At 32.4% G+C, this 17,037-nt stretch overlaps 4 protein-coding genes across 6 annotated transcripts; 2 read left to right on the forward strand and 2 right to left on the reverse strand.

Moving 5' to 3' along the window:
- Window positions 1–3,424: 3,424 nt before the first annotated feature.
- LOC123194349 ((S)-coclaurine N-methyltransferase) lies at window positions 3,425–6,818 on the reverse strand. Its single transcript, XM_044607530.1, has 8 exons — window positions 6,329–6,818; window positions 5,610–5,718; window positions 5,037–5,261; window positions 4,779–4,878; window positions 4,317–4,427; window positions 4,130–4,213; window positions 3,997–4,055; window positions 3,425–3,915 (listed from the first exon to the last, which is right to left on the reverse strand). Exons 1-8 carry the CDS (start codon window positions 6,513–6,515, stop codon window positions 3,723–3,725), a joined length of 1,068 nt encoding a protein of 355 aa, XP_044463465.1. The 5' UTR covers window positions 6,516–6,818; the 3' UTR covers window positions 3,425–3,722.
- Window positions 6,819–8,089: 1,271 nt separating this feature from the next.
- On the forward strand, window positions 8,090–10,612 carry LOC123194802 (protein PLASTID MOVEMENT IMPAIRED 1-RELATED 2-like). 3 transcript variants are annotated; one of them, XM_044608232.1, is made up of 3 exons: window positions 8,090–8,184; window positions 8,266–8,338; window positions 8,553–10,612. In XM_044608232.1, exon 3 carries the CDS (start codon window positions 8,648–8,650, stop codon window positions 10,610–10,612), a length of 1,965 nt encoding a protein of 654 aa, XP_044464167.1. In that variant the 5' UTR covers window positions 8,090–8,184; window positions 8,266–8,338; window positions 8,553–8,647. The 3 variants fall into 3 exon arrangements, with proteins under 3 accessions (XP_044464167.1, XP_044464168.1, XP_044464166.1); XM_044608233.1 differs by having other exon boundaries at window positions 8,266–10,612; XM_044608231.1 differs by lacking the exon at window positions 8,090–8,184 and having other exon boundaries at window positions 8,197–8,338.
- A 5-nt stretch (window positions 10,613–10,617) lies between these two features.
- Window positions 10,618–12,769, forward strand: LOC123194803 (protein PLASTID MOVEMENT IMPAIRED 1-RELATED 1-like). The gene is made up of 3 exons (XM_044608234.1): window positions 10,618–10,862; window positions 11,008–12,123; window positions 12,498–12,769. Exons 1-3 carry the CDS (start codon window positions 10,618–10,620, stop codon window positions 12,529–12,531), a joined length of 1,395 nt encoding a protein of 464 aa, XP_044464169.1. The 3' UTR covers window positions 12,532–12,769.
- A 2,431-nt stretch (window positions 12,770–15,200) lies between these two features.
- Window positions 15,201–16,272, reverse strand: LOC123195136 (probable WRKY transcription factor 50). The gene is made up of 3 exons (XM_044608753.1): window positions 15,901–16,272; window positions 15,686–15,815; window positions 15,201–15,582 (listed from the first exon to the last, which is right to left on the reverse strand). Exons 1-3 carry the CDS (start codon window positions 16,115–16,117, stop codon window positions 15,459–15,461), a joined length of 471 nt encoding a protein of 156 aa, XP_044464688.1. The 5' UTR covers window positions 16,118–16,272; the 3' UTR covers window positions 15,201–15,458.
- Between the last annotated feature and the right edge of the window lie 765 nt (window positions 16,273–17,037).

Here is a 17,037-nt window from a genome sequence, read left to right on the forward strand (position 1 = left end):
AAATAGAAAATTAACAATTATAATAAAAACCCAAAATAAGGAATGACGGGGATTTGATACCACATTGTTAGAAGATAGTTTACGTTTAATTTTCTAACAAATTGTGCATAATTTTTCATTTGATAATAAAACCCTTTGTTTTTTAAATGGGTGTTCATATAATTTTTCAATAATTATGTGCATAATTGTTGATCTTGGGTAACCAAAATCGATTATATCAAACTATAAAATTTTGGATGAAGGTAAATTTGGTTTAAGATTACATAAGTTTTAACTATCTTTTTGTTTAGATAATATAATCTAGATGATAAAGTAGACAACATTTTTTAATATACACTTTCGATTAGAGTCATTACAAGTAATACAAAAAAATTTTAAAAAAAATTATTGTTTTTACTCATAGTCTTGATGTGGTATCCATTAGGTCATATTTGTTTGGAACTAAACAAATTTCTTGTCAAATTTGCTTGAAATCAAAGCATCATGAATACATAAAGCCAAGTAGTTTCTCATTGAGTAAATTACATTTTCCTACTTATAAAGCCAAGTTAGTTTCTCATTGAGTAAATCACATTTTCCCGCTGAAAGTTTGCCCTAAAAACACTTTGTTGTCTATTAGTAGTATAAATAACACTTTTTTACCCAAAATTTTACACATCAAAATCAAACATCTTAAACATCAAATTTGGAAATTTTTATTTACACCCCTAAAACTTCAGCCACCATTCGCCTATAATTTACTATCGTTAATAGTGGAGTCAATGTTGGATGTAATGGGAAAGGTTCATATTGGTGGGATGAGCTATTGAAAGTTACAATCAACGTCGGAGGTAATAAAAAAGAAGATCGATGTATGGAAAGAGCTGTCAAAGTTTGTCAATGTAAAAATGAGAGGAAAACAATAATATTATTAAAAGAATAATCTAGAGATTGATAGATTGATATTGGAAGTGTTTGTGGAAGCTGAATTAATGCTAGAGATGAGTCATTGGAGGTGAGATTGTCAATTGGGCTTCAAGAAAGACAGAGGTATGAGTTAAAGAAAAATAAAAGAAAATGATTTTAATTGTAATTTAATATTTAAAATAATTTTTTAATTTTTATTAATTTAGGATAATATGATAATTTTGAAAAGTTAAATAGTTAGGAACAACATATTAATTTTACATCTTAACACAGTTTTACATTGTTAATATAATTTGATTTTGGGTAAGAATATACATTTATGTTACATAAGAGTGGGAAACGGCTTTTAACCAAAACCTTGGGTGGGAACAGGTAATTCACTCTTTCTCATTTACTTTTTTTTTTTTTTTTAAATCTTTAACAATTGCTTTTACCTATTTGTAGTCAATAAATTGTATTCTTCAAATTCCAAAAGGATCAAATGTCTCTTTTAAAAGCAATCCTAGTAGTTGAAATAAAAGGCTCTATGTGGTAATTATCTATCTTTACTGCTCATTTCACCTATAAGCCTTGGTGGGAATAAGTCTTTATTAAAGGAATAAAATAATAATACTATTTTAGAATATTAAAATTTCCCTGTCGTCCAATAACAATAGTTTGACATGGACAATGCACTACATGAATTATAAGGAATAAAATTAATAAAATTATATGGGCATGTAATTTAAGTATATAAACAATATCATTATCATATAATTAAGTAATTTTAAATTAAAAATAAAATAATACATAATTATATAATAACAGATTATTTATATATACAGATTATGTATAAAAAAAGTATATATATAAAATTACTTGAATAAAATAAGAAACAACTATGCTATAAACAATTTATACTCTTTATTTTTGTGGATATACATTTTTTTAAATTCATAAAACATCTATCTAAAATCATAAATTATCAAAGATTTTCTTAAAGTTTTTAATATTATTGAGTGAATTCAATGATATTCAATTATGATCTAATATAATTAAATCAAACATCTTGAATAGAAAATTAACAATTATAATAAAAAACCAAAATAAGGAATGACGGGGATTTGATACCACATTGTTAGAAGATAGTTTACGTTTAATTTTCTAACAAATTGTGCATAATTTTTCATTTGATAATAAAACCTTTTGGTTTTTAAATGGGTGTTCACATAATTTTTCAATAATTATGTGCATCATTGTTGATTTTGGGTAACCAAAATCGATTATATCAAAGCATAAAATTTTGGATGAAGGTAAATTTGGTTTAAGATTGCATAAGTTTTAACTATCTTTTTGTTTAGATAATATAATCTAGATGATAAAGTAGACAACATTTTTTAATATACATTTTCGATTAGAGTCACTACAAGTAATACAAAAAAAAAAAATTTATTGCTTTTACTCATAGTCTTGATGTGGTATCCATTAGGTCATATTTGTTTGAAACTAAACAAATTTCTTGTCAAATTTGCTTGAAATCAAAGCATCATGAATATATAAATGAAAAATTAAAATATTGTTACAATATAAAATTTTCCATGCGGATTCATTGCACTTACACCACTAGAATTATAATATGTTACCCATTCAAGTTATTAAACAATAAACTACCATTATGGGCATGCTCTATGGCTGCCATAAAAAGGATATTCCATAAAAGAAAATAGAGTTTTCTAACAATAATACATTTGTTATAAAGCCAAAGGATTTATTTTCACCCAAAGATTGTTGTTTTCTCGATTTTTTATACTTTAATTTTGAAATCCCATTTTACCCACTCATAGAATATTAAAGTTAACCAATTTATTGCCCCTAAATTCAATTGAATTATTACCGATTTGGTCGTTGATGGCCTTAAAGTTTGTGTTCGATCATCAACCAATTCACTGCCTTTTCGTCTTCCTTTGTTTAGGGTCATCAATAGCAAGTGAAGAGGATAGGCTATTGAGTGTCTCGGTCGGCTCCGGTCGTTACAGAAAAAGGGAAGAAATTGCAAACTTTAAAAAGGGAAATATAACTTTTTAAACTTTTGAATGGAAGAGACGAAGAATTGTTAGTTTTTAAAGTTTTAGGGGGGAAAATGAGATAAATTTTAATTTATTTTTAATATTACAAATAAAATAATGATTTTATTCTTAAAACTAATAGACTTAATAATTTAGGAATTGATAAAAAAGTTTTTCAAAGTTAACGGGTGAAAATTTAAAAAATAATAATCTGTGGGTGGGCAAAAGTGCTTTGACCTTGTTATAATTGTTTCTTAAAACTAATGGATTGACTTTTTATCTTTATCCATATTGCTAATTTTGTTATTATTTGCAATTAATGACTTTATTTCGTGACATATTGATTTATTTATTTTGAATAGTATTATACAATAAGAAAATTCTACAAATGACCTTATTTAAAGGATGAATTTTCCTACATGAATTATTATTGGATCAGCAATTCTCGTGTCCAGGCCTATCTATCAACCATGTGGACTAGTAAATGTGTAACAATTTTATTTACTTGGAGAAAAATTCAATTTCAAAAGCTTGTTATAGTTTACGGCCAAGCATTGCTAAAATAGAATAGATGCAAAGAAAAGTTGAGGCTAAATTCAGTTCCTACAAAGATACAGAGAAGAATATGAAGTCTCCATCCTCATTCAATGAAAGTTCTGCAGACAAATTTTCCAGTTTTCCTGCAATCACAATGTTGTTAACCTCATTCAAGAAGATGGACATGCTTCTTCGCTTCTTTATTATCTTTTTTAGCAGAAAGAACTGATAAGTTCATTTCTTTTTGAATAAGAAATGCGCAACCATCCATTCTTCTCCATTGTTGTATCCAAAGAGTTCTGCAACAGCAATAAAGAATGTTCTCCAATAAACAGTCCACTTGACTGCCTGATCCTTGCCGTAAGTTGACTCCATTATTGGCTTAATGGAGGTCAGGTTCTGATCCATTCTGCTGAGCCACTCTTCACTGGAAGAAAGATTATGTGCGTCATCCCAAATTCTACGAGGTTCCAAAACTCTTCTAATATAACCAGATAATCCAACCTACCTTGTTTGTGCATAATGCTTCCCATTCACAAGCCAGTGATCAGCAATAGAAACATTATCCTACAGATAATCCCATTAATAAGATGACAGAAAAGAAAATACCATAAGTTGGGAAAGAGTGGTACAAAACTCACCTGGAAATAAAGAAGCAGATTAGCTGAAGGCATTGTACCTCCGGTGAAGAAGTACTTACTGATCCAGTCATCGTCATTTGTTTCCTATGTATAAAAAAGGGCAGAGCAAGTAGCGCTTAGATAACTAAACAGTATGGTTGTGATGTGAATCAAGTGTGTCATTCAATAGCATTAAGTCAAGCAATACCTCAAAGTGGTAAGCAAATACTTTGTGGCAGAAATGATGAACAAAAAGAAGGCTATCCTGTTTCATCCACTTCGATATCTTCTTAAGAAGATCATGATAGTTCTTCATATGCTGTAAAAGTATAATATAATAATCCTAAGAACATAATAAAAATTTTGAAATAATAATAATTCTTAGTTTAGACTGACATGCAAGATCCAGTAATATTATACAAGTTTAAACATACCCCAACATGTCTAAGCCCAGATTTAAAGAGTATGCCTGTGACATGGATCTAACACATACTAGATTGGGTTTGTTGTAATGTAATTAATAATATATATAGTTTAATTAAGAATTCAAATACAAGGTTTCATGGTTAAAAATGTTTTTAGCTAAAAACAAGGGCCAGTGATAATATTTGAGCTCTATCAATAATGAATGTGTAGGTAGTAAGTACATCATAACATGAGAAGGAATCACCTCAAACATTTCAATGGAGTATATACGGTCATAGGAGGCATCCATTTCGAATGTGCTTATATCTGCAACAATGATCTCCACATTTTGGAGATGAAGATTTCTGCAAAAAGTTTAAATGATGGTTAGATCATTTTTCACTGTTTAGATTGGGAACTATTAGAGAATATCATTAATATTTCGATTGGCCAACATTTTGAAGCACTAATTAGCATCTTCAAATGTAAATCTAAGCCATATGGTAAATTATCAACTCCTTACCGGCATTGCTCATCAATGTGTTCTTTCTGTGTTTTTGAATTGCATATCCCTGTAATCTTGCAATTACTGTACTTTTGGGCAATGTATAGAGATAGTGAGCCCCATCCACATCCAACATCAAGTACAGTGTGACCGTCTTTCAGTTGTGACCTCTCACAGTACAGCTCCAACATAGCAATCTCAGCATCCTCTAAGCTGTTTGACTTATGAGAAAAGTAACAGCAGCTGGACTTGTGCAAAGATAAACCAATCAGCACATAAAAACAATAAAGCAAAGTAGTTCCAATACTTCCATTGTAATCAGAATTAATAAAATGAACTCTTATTATAGATTTGTCAAGATTTTCACTTCCTTTAAAGTTGTTATATCACACAAAAATCATAGCATACATTAAAAGTAGACGCCATTGCAAAGACAATCCTATTATTTAGATTGAACTGATAGTATCGGCTTCTTTCAGAAGTTAATACATATTGGATTGCACAAGCTGCTACTAATGATAAATCTGTATTCAGTTATTACAGAAGAAGAATAATATTTTCTGTGATTAAATATCTGATGCATGAAAACACCTGTATTTGAAATTTTTTCCAAGAACCAGCTTGAAGAAAGAGGTTGGTAGTTCATAATGTTGAGCTTTTGGCTTATCAGTCTTGATGGCAATAGGCATCTCTCTAAGTGCTGGGAAAGAGTTACAACCAAACAACATAAAAGATGTTACAAAAAAGTCATTCAATGATACCAAGCAATCTTGTTTATTAGCATATTATGATATTTTTTTACGACAATGACCTCATTTGTTCGCTTTTATCCAAGGATACACAAAGATATGGCAGAAAATTTCATGGCTATAGCATAAAGTTTACAAAATAAATTATAAATATTGAGCACTCAGTTAAGCACAATCACATCTATCACATTTGAAGTTGTGAAAAAACAAATCTTGTGCTGTGGGTATGATAAAACTGAATTTGAGATGAAAATCTTTAAGACTTACCTTTAAAACTGACAATGGCTTATTTGGTTTGGATTGTCTAATAATTTCAGTGAAATCATAAAATACCATGCTTAACTCTACAGATTTTTCAGTATTAAAAAAATAATATGCAACAATCAATGCTCGTTCAAAAAACATTCTCATCATCTCCTCATCCAAATCCGATTACATGATTTGAAAATGAAATTATCTTTTTTCCCATACAAACTTTTGACTTAAAATTTTCTAAATCACAACAAAAACAAGAGCAAGATTCATTCAGAAGTGGAAGTGAAAGTGGATAAAGTAGAGTACAATGTACGAATTGCAGGAGGTCAGAGAGTTGTAGTTCAGAGGAAGCTTTGTAACCGGAATGAAGGCGGCCGGCCAACAGCAGGCGACTGAGTCTCCTAATAACAGCGTCAGGTAGTAAGTTGCGCTCGAGTGATGCTAACATGAACCGTACCGTGGCACTGTACGGTAACTGCAGTAGCCCTTCCATTTCGTCAAATAAAGTATATGATTGATGAGAGGTCTTGAATGATTGTGCAAGTGAAAGGCTCTACCGCATCGACTGAAGGTTTCTCGTCAACCGCACGATAAGTCTTATGGTAAATTACAGGTTTCCACCTAAGGTTTTCCGTCAACTTTTTCACCCCCTAGATATTGCAACTCTCACCATTCTCTCTTCTATCATGATGTGAATTGTTGTCAGTGACAACCTAAGATAGTCGAACTAACATACGAAGAAAAAGAAGAGGAGGATGAAAGAAAAAGAAACATAAAAGTAGAGGAAAAGAATGTGGTCATCAAATGGTGATGATGAAAGAAAAGAAAAGGAAAGGAAAATAAATTGTTCTTACGTAATTATAAAATTTTAAAAGGTTTTTAATTTTTTAATTCAAGATTATGTAGTAATTTTAAAAAATAAAATAGTAATTTATTTTCTCATATTATTTCAAAATAATTTTTTTATTAACTAAATTTGATTTTAAATGAAAATGTATTATTTATATTATTTAGGGACAAAGTAAATATTTTTAGACCAAACTTTGAATGAGAAAATATCATTTACTTTTATTATTATTTTTTATTATAGAAATTACTTTTTAATATTTAATTACAATGAGGATAGTAAGGCTGCTAAATTCAGGTAATTTGCTTTCTAATACAAGCTAGTGACATTGATCTTAGTTATGTTGTGTTATGTTTGATTTGCTCGGCTCTAAAAAATTAATAAAATAATATATACAAATAATGATATATTATTATATTATTAAATATTATTTTATTTTTAATTTAAAATTATTCAATCATATAATGATATTATTATTAAAAAATATAATTAAATTAACATTTTTTTCTTAAATTGTAAAAATAATATAAAATTATCAAAATAACTATTAAAATATGAATTTCATCCAGGATATTAATTAAAATAACTACTTTTTTTTTTTGTTTTTTATACATATATAATTACTTTTTTTTAATATAAATATAACTACTTTTTAATTTGATTTTATCTTTTAAAATAGAAGATTTAAAATTTGAGATTGGCCTACTGGCTAAGCACTTGACCAACATATTTTTAAAAATATATTAGTTTGTTGGATGCTTAGACAATTGACTAATCACCTGACCAATTTATTTTTTAAAAATAAATTAGTTAGTTGAGTATTTGGTTGATCAATCAGCCGACCTTCTCACCTCCAAAATCAAAAAAAATTTCATATTTTTATCTCATTTTATTTTATATTTCAGTCTTGATTAGATGAGTAAATAAGTTTTATGTCTTGACCAGATGAGTTTATGCTCAGTTGGATAAATATAATACTTAAAGATAATTTAAATATTTTATATTTTAAACCACATATATAAAATGAAAAAATGACCCCCTATATATATATATATATGCACAAGAAAATTAAAAAAAGAAAAGAAGAAGACTATTTTAATTAAAATCTCATTTCATCTATTTGTTGAGGCGCTAGGACTTTTTTTAAATTAAAAATAAAAAATTATTATTATATCATAAATAAATGACTATTTCACTTTCCAATCATTTCCTGATGTGGAAGAATAATATACCTTCAATGAGGAGAAAAAATGAACGGCAGAAGATCCGATCTCACTAAAACTATAATTCTACATGTACAAATTGTGCAAACTTAGTAAGTCCAGAAAATTAATTCCGTCGTACTCACAACATTTTGCTAAATCGATGTTCTCGTGCTCTTTTTGTTTTCTTTCAGAAGCGCAGCCTCTCAAAACATTTAAGTTCTTCTCGACTCTGTTTTCGTCTCTGAGAAGACGATCGCGTTCGAGGTAAGCTTGCTACAGTTGAGATATTATAGTTACTGTTTGATTGGCGAGAGATCATACAAGGAACGAGGTTTTAGTTGAAATATATAAATGGCTGTATTTGGATTCAATTTTGTTAAATGTTTTTATTCGGATTTTGTCATTTGCTTTTAATTGTTTGAATGCTGATTTTGCTTTTAAATTTGGTTGACTTTTGTGGTATTTTCTTTATTCTAAGGGAGTTACTTAAATATCTGGAGAAATTGAATTGATGAGAACGTATATGTTGAATTTTGGTTCGAGTTGGAGGATTGTATTTTGCTTCCTGAGGAAATGAATTTGTCCAAAATTGAGTCTGCAAATGATAAGAGTGATGGGGATTTAGATAATGGCAAGTTGTTGCGTGATATTGAGGCAATAAGCAAAGCCTTGTACTTTCCAAAAACCAGTACAAAGGCTTTGATTTCACCAAGTCAATCTGAATACATTGAAAGAATCCGTTCCACAGATTCAAAATCAAAAGAGGACTCTGGAATCCACGAAACTGTGTTGCACAAGAATAAGAAATCATCATTAATCAGGAATTGGAAGAAGCCACTGAAAGCTTTAGCTCACATTGGGCATAACAGGTTCAATATATGTTTCTTTCTCCATGTGCATTCAATTGATGGTTTGCCAGTGAATTTCAACGACATTAGATTATGTGTGCTTTGGAAAATGAAGGATGAGGTGTTACAAACCCATCAATCGAAAGTTGTGCAGGACATTGCTGAATTTGAAGAGACTTTGAAGCATGAATGTTGGGTTTATGGTAGTAGAGGCAGGCCTCATAATTCAGCAAAATATGAAGAGAAGCTTTCTTTGATTTCGGCTTCTGTAGTTGAGGCTCCAGGAGTTGATATAGGGAAGCATTGGATTGATCTCACCAGGCTGCTACCGCTTACTTTGGAAGAGTTGGAGGGAGAGAACAGCTCTGGTAAGTGGACAACAAGCTTCAAGCTTGCAGGCAAGGCTGAGGGTGCAACCCTAAATGTTAGTTTTGGTTTCTCGTTGATAAAGGACAGTTTTGTTCAACCAAAGAACAATAAGAATGTTTTTGTGACTAGCAATGATAATAACATGCTAAGAAGGGTTGGAAGCATTCCTAGTAGCGTATACCTCAGGCCTGCACTCTCGTCAATGTCTCTTGATGCCAAGGTTTATGAGGAAATTTCACCAATTCTGGGGTTGGAACTCTCCAAGTCAATAAAGTTTCTATATGAGAAACTTAATGAAGCAAACATGCAAGTTCCTGAAGAGTTTGATTTATCATCTGAACATGTGGAGCCAACTAATAATCAGAATCTTGAGTCTTCTAAAGATACTAGTGAAAGTGAGAGTGACAATGCTGAATTCGTTGTGATTGAACAGGGGATAGAAATGTCTGAAAAGGAACAGTTGAAATTGGAACAAGTGGTTGAAATAATTAATCTGGATGAGATAATTGGAGATGATAATATAGCTGTTGATGAGAATGTAGGATTCAATCCAAATGAAGGTAACTCTGCTGGGTGCACAGATAAAGTGGCTGTGAATGACAGCCAAGATAAAGAGATTACTGTGTCTCACATTGGATCAACCATGGATGAGTTGGAATCAGCTTTCAGTGGCCTATTGATTTCTCAAGTGGCAGATTTTGAATCTGCACTTGATGGAGATGAGTTTCTTAAGCAAAAAAACTACATGGACATTAAATCAAATTACAGAGCTAGTAAAATGTTAGAGAAATCACTTAGCTTGGATGATGCTACTGAGTCAGTGGCAAGTGAATTTTTAAATATGCTGGGAATTGAGCATGCTTCATTTGGTGTGAGCTCTGATGGTGATCCCAGTTCTCCTAGAGAGCATCTGTTGAGAGAGTTTGAAAAGGAGACTATGGCTTCAGGCAATTTCATTTTAGGTTTTGACACAGAGGAGGATCAGGGGCAGTCCAGTTGCATTGCTCCAACTGGATCTGGTAGCTGGTGTTGTTTCCAGGATTTTGATCTCTTTCCAGATGTGCATGGTTCTAAAGATGAGCACAACAGTTCAGATCGTTTATTGGAAAATAGACGGAAGGCCAACATACTTGAAGACTTGGAAACTGAATCTTTAATGAGAGAATGGGGCTTGAATGAGAGGGCCTTTCAGAGTTCTCCACACTTTGCTCTGATGGATTTGGAAGTCCAGTGGAGCTCTCTCCTAAATATTCATCTGAGTTACCTGCGCTTGGAGATGGCTTTGGACCTTTTGTTCAAACAAAGGGGGGAGGTTTTCTGAGGTCTATGAATCCCTTACTTTTCAGAAATGCTAACATTGTTGGGAGCCTGATTATGCAGGTTTCTACACCAGTTGTGCTTCCAGCAGAAATGGGCTCCAAAATCAGTGACATCCTAGAGAACTTGTCTTCTGTTGGAATTAAAAACTTGTCTCTGCAGACAAAGAAATTAATGCCTTTGGAGGATATTTCTGGGAAAACATTGCAAGAAGTTGCACTGGAAGCAACACCTATAACTATGGTGCCAAAGAGGTTTGTCAACACATCAATCACACATATACAAGAAGTATTCGTGATTTCCATATCATACATATGTTCCCTTTATTTTTATTTTTCTTTAAATCCTTTTCGCTGTTTGATATGCCTTACGCATTGATTTGTTCCTATTTTAATACAGGCAGGCGTCACCAAATTATGGATCAATATTTAGGCAGCATGCCTTTGGTAGGAGACTGGAAGATGAAGAAATTCAATATGGTTGGAGTTATGAATATGAAAGCTCAGGTTTAGATGGTGATGCAATGGACTCAGGCTGGGCATGTGTTGATTTTGCTTCTTTAGCAATGGATCTGATTGAGATGCTGTCAATTGAAGGATTGAAAATTCAGTCCAGCATGTCTGATGTGGATGCACCTTCATGCATCAAAATCCACCCCATCGAGAAGAATTTCGAGTGGAATAATAACTATTTGGTTAGGTTGCTCAGTTCAGAAGGAGCTGCAGAATTGCAACAACTCGATGTCGGGGATGATGCTGATGATGTTGATGAATTGATGAATTTGTCTGTAACATTAGACGAGTGGTTAAAGCTGGATTGTGGAATTATTGGAGATGAAGATCATATTAACAAGCACAGGTTAAAGATCCTGGCAGCCCATCATGCTAAATGCATAGATTTGGTTGGGGGAAACATGACTGGGAACCTCAACTGGGATGAGGCATCTGGTGAAAACCAAGGTTTGTTGGGAAATAATCTTACAGTAGCTCTCAGGGTGTTGCTTAGAGATCCTCTTCGAAACTATGAACCTGTTGGTGCCTCAATGCTAGCACTATTTCAGATGGAGAGATTTGTTCTCCCTTTCAAGTCAAAAATACACAGCACAATCTTAAATAGAAATGAGGAAAAGGAAAATGAAGCCAGCTTAAATGAGTCAGGTTACCAAGACAATGAGAAAGAATTAAAAGGAACTCGGAAGTTTAAAATTTTGGAAGTCCATCTTGCAGGGTTGAACACAGAGCTCCGTAGAAATCAGATTTGGGGTACCAAGACACAGCAACAGTCTGGTACCCGCTGGCTGTTAGCTAGTGGCATGGCTAAGTCCAGTAAACATCCAGTATCGAAGTCAAAGGCCATTGTAATATCTAACAGACAAGGGAGTAGAAAGGTGCAGAATGAGGATGTCTTGTGGAGCATAACCTCTAATTCCCATGATACAAGTAATTGGCAAGACTCAACTGGACTGGCTTCATACATTCGAAACCCAGACATTGTAATTCCAAGTGAATTTTCCAGGTGAGATGTATATAATGTCTGCATAGTGCACAGAGATGGCCTGTTAAGTTAAGCTTGCTGTTTGTATTACCTAAATTTAATGTCTTTTTTTTTTTTTGTTTATACTAAGTTTGCATAGCCTTCTAGCAATCAGTTTTGATAAAATAAGTTGATCTCTAGGATTATATGAGAAATGAGATTTGGAATGATAGTTTTATGTTTGATGTAATAAATTGATTTGCATTGAAACAAATAAACATTATATCTCAATTCTTCAGCCTTTCTCCTTGGATTGATCCAGATTTACCGTTTTGCAGCAAATAATGACTTATCTCACCTGTGGAATCCATTTTATTTTTATTTTGAAATTCCCATTTCTGTTTATTCTGCTATAGCTTGGCGATTGAATCTTGGAAACCAAAGCCGTAACTCAGAAAGAAAAGAGGAAAGGACAATAATTAACCAGTAATGGTAATGCAAAGACAAAGAACATCAACATCAGCCTACCGTCGAGGAAAGGAAAGTGAAGAAACAAAAATGAAGATGAGTCAGGTCTTCAATAAAGGAATGGCCAAGTTAGCAAGCAAGCTCCACTTTCACTTTTCTGTCCATAAGGCACGCTATAGCAGACTACACTAAATAAGTAAAACTTCGAGTTTAATGATCAGTCTTATAATCATTACATTAAATAAGTTAAAAGTTTAATCTTGATATGTCACTTAAATGAATTGAATTCATACTCTCGTGTTTAACATCCACCACTCAAAGTCTCACCCCACCCCCAAAGGCCAAAAGCCTTATTCCCACCAAGGTTTATAGTATTTCCAATTTTCATCTATCAAGTTTTAAAAACTCAAATACCTACATGTCAGTTGATAAAATTCATTAAATTTAAGGTTAAAATTGTCATTTAACCAATAATACTAAAAAATATATATAATTTTCATTTATTTTCTCACCTTAATTTTAAAAGTTCAAAATTTCTCTCACTTTAAATTTTAAAAAGTTACATTTTCTCACTAGGGTTTGCATATTTTTATTGGCTTTTCCGATGACTAGACTCTAACCACAAATCGATAATGCACGAAGGACAGATGAATCATGCCAACGAAAGATGAAGATTCGATGTCAAAAAAAGCTTATAGATGACAAATCGTCAAATCGAAAAGAAAGCTTCAATTTGTCGAATTGAAGTTTCCATCGCTGTTTTTCGTCAAATTAGCTTCGAAAAAGGACAAATTGCACGATAGAAGCTTCTTATTCAATTCACCGAATTGAAGTTTTGGCTTTGATTTGTAGAATAGCCTAACACTTTCTTACTTTCATTTTATTTTAAAACAAAAGTCTGCACATACAAGTTAATATATAAAAATTTAGGATTAGCATGAACTGAAATATAGGAGCAAGTGATGATTGTTATAATTATGCTGCTTTATAAGAACAGGTAAAGCACATTCATTTTTATGTTATATGATAAAAGTGTGTATGCAGTTTACTCATTATTTACAATTTTACAGTTAAAAACAGGAGTTTTTAGAAAATTTTGGTTTTTGCAATCCCAAGACTTGTTTTTCATTTTCATATCCTTAAGAGCTTTTCTTGATAAGAAAATGTTTGGTGTTATTGCACTTCTTCTATGCAATGGGATTTGTTTTCATCACTAAAAAATTGGGTGGAAAGTCTCATAATAGCTTCAATGGAACATATTGCTCTGTAGAGGCTTACATTATTTTTTCATTTCCTTTTCCATATTGTTAGTTGCACCAAGAGTATACTAATTTCTTGCAAGGCTTCTGTCTTCTTCTCTGTCCCCTTTTCACAGAGGATCCTGGCTATAGTGAACATTTGCTAAAATCCCTAGCTTACAAATGTACATACATACCTCCTCATCTTCATCATCATCATTATCAGGTTTGCTTATCATGATTTTAGTTGAGATGGTGGCAGCTGCGGTGGTGGGTTTGACATAGATGGGTTTGCTGATGCTGGTGTTTTTTGGAAGGAGGCCATATCAGTTTCCGGGAAATGGAAGGACTGGCATATTTCAAATAGGTTGGAGTGGACATATAAATTATAATCCGGAGACTAGAAAAGATATCAATTGAATGGTGACATTGAGGATGCAGATATTGATGATTTTGTTAATGATAATCACAGGGATTGTATCCAGAAGGAAGATGACAGTGCTTGGTGGGATTTGGAATCTTCTGAATAACGAAATTTATGTGTATAGTATTGACTCAAATGATTCGGTTTGAGTTCATTTACAGTTACTTAGCGTGAATCTGTGAGTTCTGTTGTATGAAACCTCCTGGAAGCATGAGTGTTTCAATCCCCATATTTTTGCTTTTGAAATAATTGATATCGCTATCATTCTGGTAGAAGGATAGGGGTAAAACCTGAAAATATATAAATATTTAAAATGCATGAGCGGGTGAGATCAGGGCAAGCCTATTTCTTCTCCTTATTATATTTGTTTTTATAAGGCTGAACGTGAGTTACGTTTTTTTGTTGATATTCAATCTCGTCAAAGTCTTGATACATCTTCACAATTCTATGATAGGCTGTGCGAAGTATACGTTGAGTCTTAGTCAAAATCCTTTACCTTGAATCATCATCCTGCAGGATACAAACTCAATCTTTAAATCTCAATACCTTATTAGTGACCTGAAAGTTTGCCTCAAAGTCATCTGTCACTCTTTGAACAATCGGCCTACGCCCATCATCTCATAGCTGCTTAAGCTTTATTTCCTCTGACAATGTGGATTTGATCTCCAATCTCGCCAATGCTCTGGTGACTAACTCAAGATGTTCCCTGCATATCTCCCTTTGGAGCTCCCCATGAGCTGATGTATGTGACCGGAAAACCTTTCGCACTTCATTGGAATTATTTTGACGCTGGTATTGCGATGTGTGTTTACCAATTCATTTACATGAGCCAACGGGGCTTAAGATTGTTATTTGACTCTTCACCTATTAAATGTCATTCAAGTACTAAACATGTAAACACGGACGGGTTCTCAGTTAACAGGAAAAAAAAAAAAGACTGTTTATCTTCGTTTTCTGATTAATTGAAGTTTCTAAAGTGAAAAATATTCTGGAAGCTAAAATAACAACATTTCTTCAATCAAGTAGAACAAATTGTGCACATATGTGTAAAGACTTCTTCTAATCTAAACCAAAGAGATCAATCTCCTTGTAAACCTGACTGATAATTGTACAAGATCCTACAAGCAAAATTATACTACAAAACTGCAAGAACATACTTCTTTGCTTAGCCATGCTGATTTCACACCAATTTTGCAACTTAACACTGGCTGTGGGTGAAGCATATTTGCAGGGAAGAATTCATAAAACTAGGTGGTGCTTGGATGAGTATGAACTCCTTCATATGTTGTAATTACATAGCTCGAATCCTCTCTATCCCTTTCAACTCTCTTCTTTACCGGGCATCCTTCGATCGAACATTTATAGTAATTCCTGTTATAATCACTCCAAATGGTCTACAAATTAATCTTACACAATGGAAATTTTAACACACAACTTGTATTTTAGACCTTAAAAATAGTTGTCAATGTCATACCTGGGATTTGGGCTGTTCTTCACCATTTTCTTTCCATATTTCCTCCACCTGTATCCATCATCCAGTATCTCAATTTCTGATTTCGTCTTGAATGCAACTCTCTTCCTCTCTCGACCACTTTCACTTTCATCTAATGTTGCACACAACCCATTAACCATTAGTGTAAATACTCAAGAGCAAAAAATTTATTTATACAAATTTAACAACTTGCATACTGTGACTAGGCCCTTCAACATGGCCAGTAGTTCCTCCGGATATGATTACTTCATTTGCTCGATAAACCGGAGCAGTCCCGAAAAATGTAGCCGCTTGATCATCCTCTGACCACTGATCAAACGTGAAATAGTCGGACAGTTCGAAAGTGGTCTGTTCTGCGGTGAAGTCGCTCTCAGGCGAGTCCTGAGGTGCGAAATTTGAATTGTTATTAGACATATTGGACTTATGTATCAAGTTAGGATTGGTGATGAATAAATTGCAGCATTTCTTTGTTTTATAGAAATCTGACAACACAAATATAAGTTGGAGGTTGGTTCATGATGAGGTTCGTGGGATATTGCAGGAAGCTTCAATGTTAATTCTGAGAGGAGAGGAGAGGAAGTGGGGCATGGGGATGACTAAAAGAGAAGACTTATTTATTCGCTCATATTAAGTCTTTTTTAGTAATTCAAGTCTCTTTTGCCACCCCTTCATAACGGCGAAGGATTCAATAATACAAGTCAAAAGTGAAACTGACTTCATTTTTTAGTACGGGATTTATTAATGTGTAAGATTAACTTGTTTATGGCCAAAAGACGTATTCCCACCTAATGTTTCGTGCATTAACAAATTTTCATATACTAATTTTAAAAAATTTAAATATCTATCGGTCATCTAATTCTATTAATTTCTTATGTTAGGTTAATTTTAAATTACTTATTTATTACTTTTTAACATATATGCATATATACACGTTAATATGCACTCCATCGAATTTTAGTGGGGACGACTGTAAAATGAAAAATATAAATAATATGAAATAAGGGTAAAAGTATAATATTTCAGAACTTGTTGAAGTAGTATATTATTCATGTGTACAAGTACATATATTTTTAAAAAATGGTAAATAAATAATTTAAAATTAAACTCGTAGAAAAAACTAATAAAATTGGATGACAGGTAGATATTTGAATTTTTCCAAAGGCGAAAGGACTTATTCCTATTTAAAGTTTATTGTTTTCTCAAATTCTCACCCATTAACTTTAAAAATCTCAAATACCTATCCATCCGTTAATTTTTGTTATTATTGTCAAGGTTAAAATCATTATTTTAAAAATTTTATTTAAAAAAGAATAATTTATCTCCATTTCTCACCC

This window comes from Mangifera indica, chromosome 13 (assembly GCF_011075055.1).
Source record: "Mangifera indica cultivar Alphonso chromosome 13, CATAS_Mindica_2.1, whole genome shotgun sequence".
NCBI lineage: Eukaryota > Viridiplantae > Streptophyta > Magnoliopsida > Sapindales > Anacardiaceae > Mangifera > Mangifera indica.

Coding starts and splice junctions, on each gene's coding strand:
- LOC123195136 (XM_044608753.1), bottom strand. CDS start 16,117: ATGTCTAATAACAATTCAAATTTCGCACCTCAGGACTCGCCTGAGAGC. Junction 15,816..15,900: donor TGTTGAAGGGCCTAGTCACA/GTATGCAAGTTG, acceptor GTGCAACATTAG/ATGAAAGTGAAAGTGGTCGA. Junction 15,583..15,685: donor AAGAACAGCCCAAATCCCAG/GTATGACATTGA, acceptor TGATTATAACAG/GAATTACTATAAATGTTCGA.
- LOC123194803 (XM_044608234.1), top strand. CDS start 10,618: ATGAATCCCTTACTTTTCAGAAATGCTAACATTGTTGGGAGCCTGATT. Junction 10,863..11,007: donor ATAACTATGGTGCCAAAGAG/GTTTGTCAACAC, acceptor ATTTTAATACAG/GCAGGCGTCACCAAATTATG. Junction 12,124..12,497: donor ATTCCAAGTGAATTTTCCAG/GTGAGATGTATA, acceptor ATTCTGCTATAG/CTTGGCGATTGAATCTTGGA.
- LOC123194802 (XM_044608233.1), top strand. CDS start 8,648: ATGAATTTGTCCAAAATTGAGTCTGCAAATGATAAGAGTGATGGGGAT.
- LOC123194349 (XM_044607530.1), bottom strand. CDS start 6,515: ATGGAAGGGCTACTGCAGTTACCGTACAGTGCCACGGTACGGTTCATG. Junction 5,719..6,328: donor CCTCCTGCAATTCGTACATT/GTACTCTACTTT, acceptor ACTCTTTCCCAG/CACTTAGAGAGATGCCTATT. Junction 3,916..3,996: donor AAGCATTATGCACAAACAAG/GTAGGTTGGATT, acceptor TCTTTCTTCCAG/TGAAGAGTGGCTCAGCAGAA.